The sequence below is a fragment of the Triticum dicoccoides genome, chromosome 5A (genome assembly GCF_002162155.2).
Source record: "Triticum dicoccoides isolate Atlit2015 ecotype Zavitan chromosome 5A, WEW_v2.0, whole genome shotgun sequence".
Lineage (NCBI taxonomy): Eukaryota > Viridiplantae > Streptophyta > Magnoliopsida > Poales > Poaceae > Triticum > Triticum dicoccoides.
The window spans coordinates 651,517,999-651,532,757 of NC_041388.1; the positions used below are offsets into that span (position 1 = coordinate 651,517,999).

The 14,759-nt window shown below is 46.3% G+C and overlaps 1 protein-coding gene across 1 annotated transcript; it reads right to left on the reverse strand.

Moving 5' to 3' along the window:
- Positions 1-8,489: 8,489 nt before the first annotated feature.
- LOC119303765 (B2 protein-like) lies at positions 8,490-11,085 on the reverse strand. The gene is made up of 4 exons (XM_037580904.1): positions 10,200-11,085; positions 9,953-10,053; positions 9,774-9,857; positions 8,490-8,929 (listed from the first exon to the last, which is right to left on the reverse strand). The coding sequence occupies exons 1-4, from the start codon at positions 10,933-10,935 to the stop codon at positions 8,774-8,776; spliced, it is 1,077 nt and encodes a 358-aa protein (XP_037436801.1). The 5' UTR covers positions 10,936-11,085; the 3' UTR covers positions 8,490-8,773.
- Positions 11,086-14,759: the final 3,674 nt, after the last annotated feature.

Below are 14,759 nucleotides of genomic sequence, written 5' to 3' on the forward strand. Positions count from 1 at the left end.
CACAAGATCTATTGCAAATTCAAGCTTGCGGTCGGGTGGCATGCCTGGCAATTCTTCGGGAAATACATCCGGAAACTCACTGACCACAGGAATAAATTCCAATTCAGTCACAGCGGTGAAAGCCATTTCTTTCTTGGGTATGCTTCTGTGAGCATAGAATTTTGTAGTATGCCCATTCTGACTGGTCAAAGTGACTTCGCGGGTCGCGCAGTTTATGCAGACTTGATATTGGGCCAACCAATTCATACCCAATATAACATCCAACTTATCATACTCAATGATTATCAATGAAGTTGGAAAACAGACTCCGTTGATATTGATTTCCAGACTTCGGCAGACCAGATTGCTCCTGATTAATGATCCCAAGGTTTGTACCAACATATTCTTGCCCAAAAGCGAATAAGGAAATTTGTTTTGGGCAACAAAACTCCGAGAAATAAAAGAGTGGGAAGCCCCAGAGTCAAATAAAATTACTGCAGGTATGTTATTAACAGAAAACATACCAATGACGACTTCGGGGTTCTCTTGGGCTTCATCGGTGGAGAGGTGATGAATGTACCCAGTGAGGTTTTGCGGGGTCGGACATGACTCCATATAATTGACTTGTGGCCTGAATAGAGCATTTGCCTTGCTGTTCTTGGGGCACTGCCTGGCATAATGCCTGTTTTGCCCACAACTGAAGCAAGAATTGTTGCGTTGGCGCTCCTCGTGCACTGGGTTGGTCACGACATTCTTGACTTGAGTGGTGGTCTTGTTAACATTCTGTTGCCAATTGGGCTTGTATTCCACCTGAGTTTGCTGCCAGGTACGAGCCTTTTGCACTGGTTGTCCATCCTTCTTTGGCTCAAACTTGCGCTTGTGGTCGTTGTTAACAGGCCTATTATCTGATACAAGCTTGTGCTCCCTTTCAGCAATGAAAGCCTTGTTCACCAGAGTTTGGAAATCTGGAAAATCAAACATACTGAGAGTACACGGGAGTTGCGGATTTAACCCACCAAGAAATCTGTCAATCTTTCTTTCTTCGGTGGCCACGTCATAAAGGGAGTAACGGGCCAGATGATTGATTTTTTGCAAATATCCACTCACAGACTGATTTCCTTGGATGAGCGCGAGAAATTCTCGCTGCTTAGTCTTCATAATTCTAGTAGGGATATGATATTTTCGGAAATGCTCCTTGAATTTTGACCAGGTGATTTCTTCATCAGCAGGCCACATGGCTTTTGCATTTTCCCACCATATGGTAGCAGCGCCTTCAAGGTAATGAGTTGCAAATGGAACTTTATCATTTTCTTCAGTACGAGCAATCTCAAGCTTTTTCTTGGTGCGCAACCAATCGTCTGCATCCAAGGGATCAACAACCTGACTGAAACTAGGAGGCTTGGTCCTCTGAAAATCTGACAACTTGGAGTGGTGACCATATTGATTTTCATTCTGACCAATCATAGCTTGCACACCTCTTAATATTTCAATCAGATCATTATTCTGTCTTTCCTCAAACATTCGCAGAATTTGCTCGGTGGAGGGCGGATTTGGCGGTGGAGGCGGTGGCTGAACGTACGGCTCGGGAGAGTGTCCTGCCTGTCGTGCGGAACGACGAACAGGAGTTCCCTCACGAATGTTTCTACTGCTGCCTCCCCGCGTCATCCTATTATGATTTTTCCCAATACAACGCAACCGAGATGAAAAACATTCAAAATAAATTGGGGAAAAGCCAGCAACGAAAGCCCGAGAAAACCGAAATGACAAAGAAAACACGACAAATAAAGTAGAGTTCCAACATAATTATACATAGACTCATACATGAAATATAACCAACATGCCAGGTTCAACTACTCTCATACAGACAACGAAACATCATGACTCGTACTACTACATCCGGACATCATCCCAACGACTGCGGATACTCAGAGGCTCTACTGCTCTGCTGGTGCTGCGGTGTCCTCTCCTGAAGCAGACTCGGATCCTAAACTGACGAGGTTAACGGAAACCTCTGGGTTAAAGGTAACACGACGATGCTGCCTAGAGGGCTCTCCCTTAGGGGCGGGTGGAGGATGAATCATTGGGGCTACAGGTGTAGTGAGAAGTGTAACCCACTCAGCAGGGGCACTGAGGGAACTAGAACTGGCTGGAATATAAGGAGTAAATCCTAGAGAGGAGGGAGTAGTGGCAGATCCACTAGTGACTAAAGCAGCGGCTAAAGCAGTGCGAGCACGAGTCAGCTCTCGAGTCAGCTCGTGGATCATAAGATAGCTAGCAGTGATATAACGACCAAGATGGCTAGCAACACTATCAGACTCCGGATCAATGATAGAAAAACGGACACGACCATTGTCGTGCAGAGAAGGATACTAGTAGAAACCTGGGTGGTTCTGCATCCGGACCTCGTTGTAACGAAGCTCGACAAGGACCTCGAATGCAACAAACTGGACAGCCTGAGAAGTGGTAGAAGTGAAACCGCTCCGAGAGGTACAAGTGTAAGTGCTAGAATCGGAACTGGTGCGCATAGTAACCACTGCGTGATACTCATACACTGAGTCAGCTAGACGCTCCCGGTACACACGATACACTAGGTCGCCACCGAGGGGGTACAGCTGACGCCGCACATTACGAAGAAGATGCGGTGACGTGTACGGCATCAGCTGCAACTGGCAAGGATAGGGCACCAGAGCCATCTAAACTCACAATCATTAGCAGGTTAGCATAAAAATAAAACAAGTGCATGCAATGTAACAACCAGCTACAAATGCTACTGGCACTCAACTTAGACTCGTATCTATCATCCAGGTAACACGTCGAAGTCTAGCGTGGCCTACAGTCAGCACGGCTCTGATACCAAGTGGTGTGGCACCCCGGCTCAGAGCGACCGGTTTACCCTGTATTGTCAGCCTAGAGACCACATCTTCTGGCAACACACAACATCTTGGTACAGAAAGACACCGCTTTACTGATGCTAGCGGATCATAGTTTATATTACAACACGTGTCGAGGCCAAGCGGTACAAACGGTGCGGCTGCACAATATGTACATTATTTAGTGAACATAAAGGGGGCCTCGATCATAAGAACTACGCGGCAGCGGAACAACGTCGTAGCGGAGACTCCATAGCACAGGGACACCGATGTGGACACGATCTAGATTCGAGCGGCACTCCTTTCCAGCGAGACTTTCCTGAAAGCTGGCATGACATGCTAGGTCAGTACATTGAATGTACTTGCAAGCTCACAACAGGCATAATCATAATGACAAACAATATCATGATAATTAACCAATTAATAATGCAATAATACTTCAACATGTTGTGATCATGCTTTTGTGATAAACGTCCCTCGGGACTGGCTTACCAAATGTGATCATTCTTGGATCACAACCATACCATCATCGTGGTCTTGACTAGAAGTATCTCGTGATCCTTACGGCGGTCACAACCACGACCAATACTTGGTCTCGAACATCTCGATGGCTTTCCCCCATCATCAACAATGCAAAGTTAATAACTTAGTGTGGAAAATTTATTAAACGTTGACCCATGGTGTGACCTACTACGAGTGTGTCCGTAACCGTGGACTCGGCTATCGATAGATTATTACACTCTGCAGAGGTAGCACACTGTACCCACACCACGGAACCCATGGCCTCGTACTCCCATTCGGGTGGACTAACGGCATTCCTACGAAACCCCTCCATTGCCATGACACTCTCCTGGCCACTCCGACACAATCCCCACTGGGCTAGTCCTGGGTGGCCCCGTGTCTACCAAAGACACAACGACCACCGTCGTGGCCAAAACGATCCCACAAAGGGACCCGGTACCATAATCTCAACAACGGGCACACAAGGTTATGTCTGCTAACCGGGCCAGGGTGAGCACGCCCATAACCTTCCCTAGTTGGAGGCACCGACCAGAGGCATGACAACGGACCGAATCAAGGCCTCCCATAAGGCAAATGTGGTTGCACTGGGAAAAACTCGATTCAGTGGCACCATGACCCGGCCAACGATATGTTCAAGTTGAGTTATATTCAGGTTCAACTTAAAGTAAAAATAATCGGTGTCACAGTATGCCATGAAATGCAACACTAACATATGCATCACATATTAACAGAAATGACTGCGTCAACTATATTCACACTAAGCATGAACATCAACAACTCATGCCACTTTTCTGGTTAACATAATCCTCACTTTAAACAAAATATTTTCTAGCAAATTTTTATGACTTTACTCATTCAAGAAAATAACTTCAAGTAATTACTCATATGCATAACAAAATTATTCTTTTATCATCACAAATTAATCCTATTTTCTTTACCAACTAAGTTAGTTTCAAACATTCTGTAAATCAAGCATATTAACTAAAACAAGTACTTAACAGAATATCAATAACATAATAATTATTTAAATGCATAGTTTAACTCTTTCATTCAAGTAAGAAAATCATAAATATTGAAATGGCACCATGAAAATGTTGTTGTGGCTTGCCTTAATGCAGATGAGGTTCACAAGCCTTCTGGTGAACCTCAAGACAAGCCTCACCCTTTGAAAATAATTTTAAACAAAAGAAGAAAATATCAAGAACCCTTCTGAAAATCACCAGAAATTCTAGACAGCTCAGAAAAATCTCATTTTTGGTGAGTTGTTAGATTTCTTTGCAATGAACACAATGCAAAAAGAATCAATTCATTTGGACTTATGGTTGAAGAGTTATAGCTGTTTGAAGCTCTCTGGAAATTAATTGAACTTGAATTTAGATAAAACAAACTAGGGGGGTGACGTCGAAGGCGTAAAGCCTCGGGGCGCCACCACTCGTACCGCTTCGCGCGCGTACTAAGTGGCTAACTAGCAGGCCCCGCTAGTCAGATGAGGTGGAGGGGGAGAAGGAAACAGAGGGGGGTCGCGGCTTCGTCGGAGCTCACGCCGGCGACGAGGGCTCCTTGGCCAAAACGAGAGGGGGGGTCGAGAGAGGGGATCGAGGCGATCGGGAGAGGCTGGAGCTACCGTGGCGACCCGAGAGGATCGCCGGCGAGCTCGAGCTCAGGGACGGCGGCCCGCGGCCTGCCCGGCCGGGCTATGGCTATCTACACGTTTGTGGAGTGTGTGGGAGTGGATGGTGGTGCTCGAGGAGGCTGGGGGTGGCTCCATTTATAGGCGAGCGGCAAGGAGTGGATCGGGCTCCGCCAGCGACACCTGGACACTGCGCCCGGCGACGAGCGGCGTCAGTGAGAGAAGGAGAAGGCGACGCAGCTCACGCGGGGACTGTGGGCGAACGGGGACGAGCACAGGATCGAGGAGAAGGCGACGAGCACAGTGCGCACCGCACTGTTATGTTGGCCGGGCCGCGCCCGTGCTCGCTGCAGCGAGCTCCGGCGTCGGCGAGTGCCAGGGGGAGTTAAGGGAGTTGAGACGAGGATGGTGGCGCAGTTTGGCATGCCATGGCAGTCGAGGAAGCGAGCACGCGCGAAACAGAGCGCTTGGCGGCACTCAAAGCACGTCGACACGTAGGCTGGCATCGTAGACACGCGTGGTCACCGCGGGAACTCTGCCCTCAGGTCGACCAACGTCCAAAGATCATGTCTGGCTTGTTGTTCGGGGTAGGTTTGAAGATTACCATGTTTTGCTTTGACTCTAGGTGTAGTAGAAAAGATTTCACACGTTTGGTAAGTTTCTGATCAGTAACTTTGAGAGGTTACTGAGGTTAAATGGCTAGGAGTTGGAGGCTAGCAATTATCTACTAAGGTGATGATGCACAAGAAAAATAAGGCACAATGGAGCAAGTAAAATGATAGTTGTTATAGAAACCATCATTCTGTCCAGAACAGAAAATATTTTCTATAGCAAAAATATTCCAAAAGGTGGCACAATATTTTTGCTCAGGAAGGTGCCCTAGTGTTCAGAGAATATTTGTGAATTTTCTCAGATTTTTGTGGGCAAGGAAAATTGGGGTTGCTTTGGAGTTCATTGAACTAGCTAGGGTTTTGGTGGGGAAAATGAATATTTTTCATTAAAGAAAAAAATTCCAAATATTATTTTGGGTAGAACCAGAAAGTGAATGATGATTAGAGAGGGAAATAAGGCACTGGGGTGAAAGCCAAGGGTACCCAAGTGTTTAAGTCCAAATGAAAAGATTCAAAATCTCTAAATTTCAAAATCAAACCAAATGGAAACCAGGCCAATAAAAGAGGGCAAAAACCAGCCTTTCACAGAAACCGGCCGAGTTGATTGTACTAGTATTCAGTGGAAGAGCGCGTTTAAGAGCAGGTGCAAACCATACACACAAAGAAGGGCTTTGCTAGACTCACGTAAGGTTACGTAAAGGAAATGTGGAGCACTGTGGTTGGAGGGATTAGGGGAGGAAGGGATCCACCCCGTGAAAATCAGGAAGCAGAAGTTTAGTTACGAAGTTTACGTAAGCTTTCGTTAGGCTGTCCGTAGATGTAGTATTATTTCAAAGAGAATACATTTGCTTTCCTCTGGATTTGTTGGCCTCCAAGGCCAGGCAAGTGATCCAAACAAAACGGTCGAATAGGGCAGGCTCCATGTTGAGGAGAAGCCGGGTAGAGAAGGGAGGAGGCCACTGTCAAGTGAACCATCGGTGCGTGCGCTGGGCTAACTCCTTTGACCTGCTGACCACTCGTAACTTGACCATAGATTGTTGACTTTTATGAAACTGGAATACAAAACAGGAAATTCACAAATTTGGAAAATGTTTGGAGGATTAAAAAAGTTCACGACTTCGAAAAATGCTCATGGATTTAAAAGGAAATTCATGATTTTCATTAAAATCATAATTTTTTTTAAAATGTTTCTAGATTTTCAAAATAAATGTTCACCAATTTTAAAAAGTTTGTGGTGTTGAAAAAAGTTCACAGATTTGAAAAAATTTGTGACTTTTTAAAAATTTCATGGATTTAAAAAAATCATGTATTTTGAGAAAAGGTTCACACATTTCAGAAATTTCGAAATTTTAAAAAGTTTCATAGATTTGAAAATATATTCATGGATTGAATAAATTTCATGAATTTTAAAAAGAATGCGGATTAATAGGGAAAATAAAAAGGGGGAAATGTAAAATAAAATGAAAAACCAAAATAAGTCAATACAAAAAACCCAAAATAAAACCAACCAACAGAACCAGAGGGAGCCTTCTAGTAGATTCCCAAAACCGGTCTAGGAAAGACTAATATGGGCCGGAACAAACTCGCTAATGACATGGACCGAAATTTGTCTTTGTAAAAGGGCGACCCAAAAGACCCTAGGTAATTAATTAGAACAAGAGAGAGCACTGAGGGGATGTGAGCCACACAATATGGGCCGACCCACTTCAGTGTTTACACAGTGCGGCCAACCGGTTTTGGAAACCTTCTAGAAGCTTTCCCTAAACCATTTTTTTCTCTATGTAGTTTCTTTTCTGGGTTTTTTTTGGTTTTCGTTTTGGCTTCTTTTTATTTCCTTTTTTTCTTAATTATCCATTTTTAAATGCTCGTGAGTTTTCATAAAAAAATGTTCATGGATTCTTTTGAAAATAGTTCGAGTTCTCAAATGTTTATTCAGAATTTTAAAACAATTTTTTTGTAAAAATGTTCGCACATTCAAATTTTGAATGGAATTTCGAAAAATGTTCTTTTTTTCAAATTGCTAATATATTAGAAAAATTATTTAAGATTACAAAAATTGTTCACTTTTTAATAAATTGTTCGCGTTATTCAAAAAATGGAATTACAAAAAATGCCGCATTCAAAAAAACTGTTTGGAATTCAAACAAATATGTGTGCTTTCAAAAACATTTCCATTTTAAAATGTTCACAAATTTGAAGAAATGTTGAAGAAAATTCAAAAATTGTTTCAAATCTATTAGTGTAGGAAGTTCTTAAACACTCGCGCTACCCATCTGTCACCGACAGCCAACTGCTCCCGTGGTTAGCAAAAAATGTTCCGAGCGGGACAGCCAACTGTTCCAGTGGTTAGCGACAAATATTCCGAGTGGGACGTCGTGAGTTCGACTGCTCGCCAACCAACTGTTCTAGTGATTCACATGTACTCCCTCCGTCCCGCTTTATTAAGCCTAAAGACAACTTCTCTTAGACCAAGACACATAGTAATTTGCTCACATTAATTCTTTCATTCCACTCCCAATGCACTCTCTCACATGCATGCAGCCAATAAAAAAGCACACATGAAGTGTATTAGCTTTTCAGCCATGACACCAACAACAATAGCTTTCAATACAACCAATGAAATGGTTGCATGCATGCACCTTTCCAACGCGGGGCCTTATAAAAGGAAACATTCTTGTGATGCTGAGAGGTCTAATAAACTTGAACGGATGGAGTATATTCAGACTAGGAGGTCGCGAGTTCGACTCCTCACCAGGGCACTCCATATTGGATTTTTACGCGTTGCACTTCGGTTCCTGTTATCAGGCCAGCCCAGTCGCTGTCCCCTATGCGCGCTCAATAAATTCAGTTAAAAAAAGATGATTTATTCTGCTAAGGTACACAACAGGAGAAACATCTTAAAGTCTCAATATTATACATACATAGCCGTGACAATAGATTAGTTATGTTCACGAGGGCTCATCTTGTGCAGCCATCACCACGCATGATACCACAACGGGGGGCGCATAATTTCATAGCCCGCGAGATGGAAAACCCAATACATAAAATTCACGTATATATCACCATTAATTGATAACGATATTAATCATATGTATGTATATATTCTCCGATCCGATCTTATTGTGCTATTCCTTCCTCAAGAATCCCTGATCAGCCCTCGATCAGGCATCGTCCTTGTCTTCAAATATATCAAGAAGGGAGAGAGCCTCGGTGATGCTGAGCTCCAGCCGGAACTTGGGCCCGTCGTAGTGGTGCAGGATAGGGCGGAAGGCGTCCTCCTCCAGTGGGTCGCAGATCTTCCTTGTGGCCACCCTCACCTGAATTCATCGATCGTTGCAAATTGTAATTAGCAAGACATACAGAGAGATTAAGTACATACAGTAGTACTCCAAGTTAGGATTGATCATCCTTAATTTTGTTTACACGCAAAATGCCAGTGCAAGATTAATTCGGTGTTGTTAATTTAAGGCATGTTTGTTTTTTAGTACCAGCATTAACTTCAAACACTTCAAGCTAGTGATCTTGTTTGAGTTCCTAAAAAAAGTAACCATGCTTTCGAAAAGGGGCGATTCATATTACTTAAAAGGTTTAAGCTGACCTCTGCATAAGTAAGATGCACACAGTCAAACAAAGTCTCCTCGCACGAATAAAATAAAAGACGGAATACAAAGGAACATGTAGAGTTACATTAGCACCTAAAGCGATGATGGGCCAATCCTTAAAGTAATCATGTTTGAGTCCCTTAAAAAAAGTGATCTTGTTTGAGTCCCCCTCTATAGAAGAACCGAGAGTGTGTTGGCAAGTGTGCTAGTTCTAGAAGAACAGGTGGTTGGCCTAGGATTGACCGGCCAACCAAACCTAATCGAGGTGAGGTTGTTGGACAGTCACTAGCAAAGTTTTATGCCGACGATCTACTAGGTTCCAACTAAACAAGACAACAACATCCATCTGTTCAATATAAAGATAAAACTAATTGATCGATTGCTTTTACTAGTCATTGATCTCATCTCCTTCCGAATCAAGCTAGCCTTGCAACTGCCTCGCCAGTTCATATCTCTAGCAACTTATGTTCGTAGAATTATATTGATATCAACTTAATACCCCCTCTGTCGCATAGTATAAGAACGTTTTTGACACGGATGCCATGGCGAGTGAAGTTACCTGTGCAGGGAAGCGAGACTCGCCGTTGCACTTCTTGTCCTCCCAGGCCGCCGGGTCGATGTTCGCTCCGCCAAAGCTCGCAGCCTGTGCATGCGATTCAATCAATTCAACATTAATTAATTTGTGATCAAATTGCAAACAAGATAGCAAATTAATTTGATTATTGTAACTAATTTTACCTCGAAGATGCCGTGGAGCTGGTGGGTGGAGTAGTTGTAGAGGAAGAGGGGCAGCCCTGGCCTGATCGCCCTCACTGAATCTCTGTATCTGGATGGCAACCCTGCAAATCAAAGTAACCAAACCGTCACTAGACTAGATCTGATCTGATCAAATTAGTTGAAGATGGCTTGATTTGATCTTGAGGATTAGATACAACTAATCTAATCGGACGCCAAAAGAAAAATTGAAGAGAAAAATCTTGCGTACCGAAGAGCTGCCTCTTGAGGTTCTCCTCCATGGTGTCGTTGTTGCAGACGAAGATGTAGCCGCCGATGGGCTCGTTCCGGGGCAGCGCCTCGGACGCCGGCAGCGTCTTGAACCGCTTCTCCGACGCGGCGCCGTGGTTGTTGTCCCCTCGCTCGTTCTTGGCGTGCTTCTTCTTGCCGTCCGCGGCGCCCTTCTTGCCGCCGTAGCCGCTGAAGTTGTTGCTGCTGCTGTTGTTGTTGCTGGCCGGCCTCCCGATGGACTTGTTGAAGTAGCTCTTCACCCCCTCGTTGCCGCCGTTGAAGTTGCTGTAGCCCCCGCCGCCGGCAGCCATCTTGTTGAGCCCGAAGCCGTTGTTATTGGTGTTGTTGGGTTTGGCACCGTACAGGCCGTTGGCGTTGGCGTAGGGCTTGGCGTCGGCGGCGGCGGGGAGGCTGACGTTGTTGTAGCGGTCGGCCTTGCTGGTGGTGGTGGCGCCGAAGGCGAGCTTGCCGGAGCCGATGAGGCCGGGCCCGTTGAGGCTGCCGTTCATCTTGGCGGCGGCGAATCCGGTTCCGGCGTTGTTGTGGGCCGCCTGGGAGGGGGAGAAGAGGCCGGGGTCGGCGTTGCGGGCGCGGGGGGCGGCGTCGGCGGGGGACCAGATGGAGTCGCCGAGGGAGAGGCCGGAGAAGGTGGCCGTCTGGAGGCGGAGCTGGTCGCCGAACTGCCAGAACTCGCGGTCGTAGCCCTCCATCGCCATGGTACGATACGGTCTCCGCCGGCCGCCGCTGCTGCGCACAGTTGTGGTCGGTCGAGCTGCGTCTGCGTGGGTTGCGGGGTGGAGAGGAAAATGGAGGAGGCCGTGGGCGGGGCGGAGGGGCTACTTTTATCGGGCGGACAGACAAGGTGCGGTGTGGTTGGTTGGTGGGGTGGCGCGGTTGGATTGCTTGCTTCCAGTGGAAGTAGCTGACCGTGCCTAGTCGTCTGCTGTGATCTTGTCAATGGTCGCCGTGTCCGGTGGGTCACGCAGTGGGACGTGGCCGTGTCGTCGGGGGAAGCTTCGCGGAAGGCGCGCAAACCGCGTCCGGGGATTGTTGAGGGCCGTGATGAGGGCGACCGCATGGGGATTCAATGTTACGGTGGGATGGGAGGAGACGTGGAGGCCCCGGCCCGGCCCGCCCACGCGGCTTTTTTTGACTCGCTGCTCCAGTTATCTTTTCTTTTTCTGAAAAAACAAAGTTATCTTCTAGAACATGGGATGGCTTTGCTTCTACTCTCGCTCTCGTCCCAACTTTCACACCAAATTTCTCACTGCTCCCGCCTTTTCTGATTTTATTACCGTACTAAGCTTTACGATGAACACGATAAGACGAAATTGGCACTCTTTGCCAAGAGAATTGTAATGAACCACCTTGATTGAAATGAAATTAATATTTTTTGCAAAAAATAAGAACTTTTCTGAGTCAGTCAGCTGCTCTCAAGAGTCAAAGACCGGTGCTCAATATTGGAACAGAGTTCCAGCAGTTTGCTTTATAGCTTAATCAGGCTTCTCCATGCCCATCATTTGTCCAGATGACAAGCGTCATGCCACTACTACTACAGAAAACCCTAGTAGTAGCACTTGAAATATGCATAGCAGTAGCGCTGGTATAGGCAGCGCTATTACTAAGTATTGTTAGCAGTAGCGCTTCCTAGACCAGTGCTACTGATAACTATCTGTAGCGTTTTTTCATATGAAGCGATGCTGCTAAGCTAGTGCTACTGATAACTATCTGTAGCGCTTTTTCATATGAAGCGATGCTGCTAAGCTAGTGCTACTGCTAGGTGCTCTCCAGCGCTACTGTTAATGTTTCTGCTTTCGCCGACCCTCACCCCCTACGTATTTGTGGTATATTTATACAGGCTCTATACAATAGTTTCATCAGATCATACTAAACATACACTATTCTCATCATATCATAGACATACGGTAGTCTCATCATACCATCATCATCATCATCATCATCATTCAACACAAAAATCATTAAATCTCAAAAATAGCGATACACAAATGCGATCATGTCATGTCTCGAATAAGTGCAACTGCATGGTCATGGCACACACACAAATTTCATCATCTCTATCTAAACCATGTTGTAGAAGAGAAGAGCGATCAGCATGAGCAAGAACGCGACTATGTAGTACCGGCGGTCCCGCCCCTGCTCATGCTGGAGTGTCCACCTCAAGTAACTACTTTCCGCTTCAGCTCTGCTGTCGAACCCTCTGTGGCTAGCACCCGGGTACCTGTGCACCTGGGCCTGAGCGGCTGGCCAGTGGTCGTAGACTCCTAGAACCCTCCCAACGTACATGGCATAGTAGCCCTTCGCCATTTCTAATCTATGTACCTGCATCGTGAGTTGATAAATTGAACGATAATATACAACATAATGTACTTAAGAAAACAAGGAGGCATAATTAGCAAAATACAAGCAACCAATAGTAAACATAAATGACGAAGTTCCTCATACCCAAACTAATTAACTAGAGCAATTTACGCTAGTTCAGGACCACGGTTTAGTTACATCACATAGTTTCGCCGTGCATAACTTCAAAGTTCTGCCATAGAAAGACAGTAGTGACACATTGTCATCAACAATCAGTCATCCATGTCGGCGGTCCAATCTTCATAGTCAGGGAGGAAGCACCCTAGCTTCTTGAAAGGCTTCAGGTCCAGACGTTGAGCGAGTAGCGGTGCTCGGACATCTTCCGGCATGATTGGCCCATGGTAGAACATCCATGTTGGTTCGAGGACCTACTTCATGATCACTTGGGCAAGTTCACACTATACGTGATAAAACTCGGCTCTGATTCGATGATCCGGTGTCCTTCCTATGCTTGTGGCCCAGCTGACAATCTCGGCATCGTTGGTAGTAGGTGACATGCGAAGGCGTTGATTATACCTTCTGTACTCGAGCAGGTGATGCATGAGGTAGAATCCATCAGCCATACTGGTGTGCGGTTGGTGGATGCAGCAGAAGTCGGTCTTATGACTGAAAGCCAGCCCGCGATTCCTGTATTTTTTCACCTCGATATATCCACCAGACAGGATGAAGGTTAACAGGGCACTATCGAGAACACTCTTTATGTGCTTGTAATCCTTTTTCCTGAGGTTCTTCGATGAGTCCAAGTACATCGCATGGGAGTATTTCGGGGACAGAATGATGAGGACACCCCCCTCCCCCGCTGCGCAAATTAAGTACACCTCAAATTAGCCTCCATGCTTGCAAAGGAATGATTAACACTTATGAAAGGATTTGTGCGGATGACTTACGTGGGATGATAAGGCAAGAGAATCACTTCCTTGTCCTTATTAGCGATCATGAATTCGCCGAGGTATTTGCTCGCATAGTCACGGTGCTCTTTGCAAACTGCCAAGAAGCTCTCATGCATATAGAACGGGTCCGCGACGCAGATATATTTGATGTTCTCGACCCTGATGAAGTGGTTCAGATACAGCGCATACATGCGGATGAACTGGAAATCCAGCTTGATCATGTGGAACATGTCGTAGATGTAGTCAAATCGCAAGATGAACTTATTCGCGGGCCATCTCTCGGTGTACAACCTCCCACCCGGCACCTGGGCCGCGTAAAGCGGGTATCCTGGTTTTTCTGTGACCAGAAGACTTTTCTCTCTGGCTAGCACATCTTCATGGAGTCTCCTTAGATCATTGTTCACTATGTGCTCTAGCGCTTTCGCAGGTAGGATCGGCTGGCCGGCGACATGGAAGCGTTGCGCACCTTCGACAGGTATTCTGTCTACCACCCGGGGCTCCAGAGGCGGCTGGTTGCTTGAAGCAGCTCTAGCTCCTTTAGGGCCTTTCTTGTCCGGTCTCCTCCTTTGCTTCCTTGTGGGTGGCGGTAGTGAGCCCACCATACCTTCCCTAACCAACACCCCAGTGTCGTCGGGCTAATCAGTGGACGGGCCTCGGGGGGTTGCTGGGTACATGTGGCATCTGGAGGCGTCTCCTGCGAGGATCGCTTGAAGAGAGACTTTTTGCATTCCGCCTTAGGACGTTCCGGCTCCGGCAAATCAGGCAGCATCAAGTCATCATCTCCACGCTCATAGCCTGAGTCTTCATCGTCCTGAGCCATCAATCCTCCATCATCATAGGCGGTATTGAAATACTTGTCTAGGTCATCATCATCATCCTCCATGTCATCATCAACATTTGCTTCTTTAACAACGGGGGCTACATCATCTGGCACTAATGAAGGCTCTCCCTCGCGCTGTCCGCTATCACTCGCCACGACAGGTGCAGGTAATGTGGTAGGTGGGGTGGTGTTCATACCTTCTTGAGAAGGTGGCGTTAGCATGATACTGGGAGCCTCGAGACGAAGAAGAGACTTGGGCCAAGGCAAGAACCAGCTCTTGCATGCGCCAATCATCTTAGGGGTCTCGCCGTCATCGACTGGTACCGGAGGAGGCAAATCCTCGAAGCCCGCTAAGACACTGGCCACGTTAACCTTGAAGACGCCATCGGCCATCTCTCGGTTGTGAAACATGCGGTCCTTTGGCTTCACGATCGTTGCCTTTCGCACGGTC

What these genes read in the sequence shown, in the direction of transcription:
- LOC119303765 (XM_037580904.1), bottom strand. Translation starts at nt 10,935, where the DNA reads ATGGCGATGGAGGGCTACGACCGCGAGTTCTGGCAGTTCGGCGACCAG. An exon ending in CCTCAAGAGGCAGCTCTTCG is followed by an intron (nt 10,054 to 10,199) that starts GTACGCAAGATT and finishes TTTGATTTGCAG; the next exon opens with GGTTGCCATCCAGATACAGA. An exon ending in AGTCTCGCTTCCCTGCACAG is followed by an intron (nt 8,930 to 9,773) that starts GTAACTTCACTC and finishes CGATGAATTCAG; the next exon opens with GTGAGGGTGGCCACAAGGAA.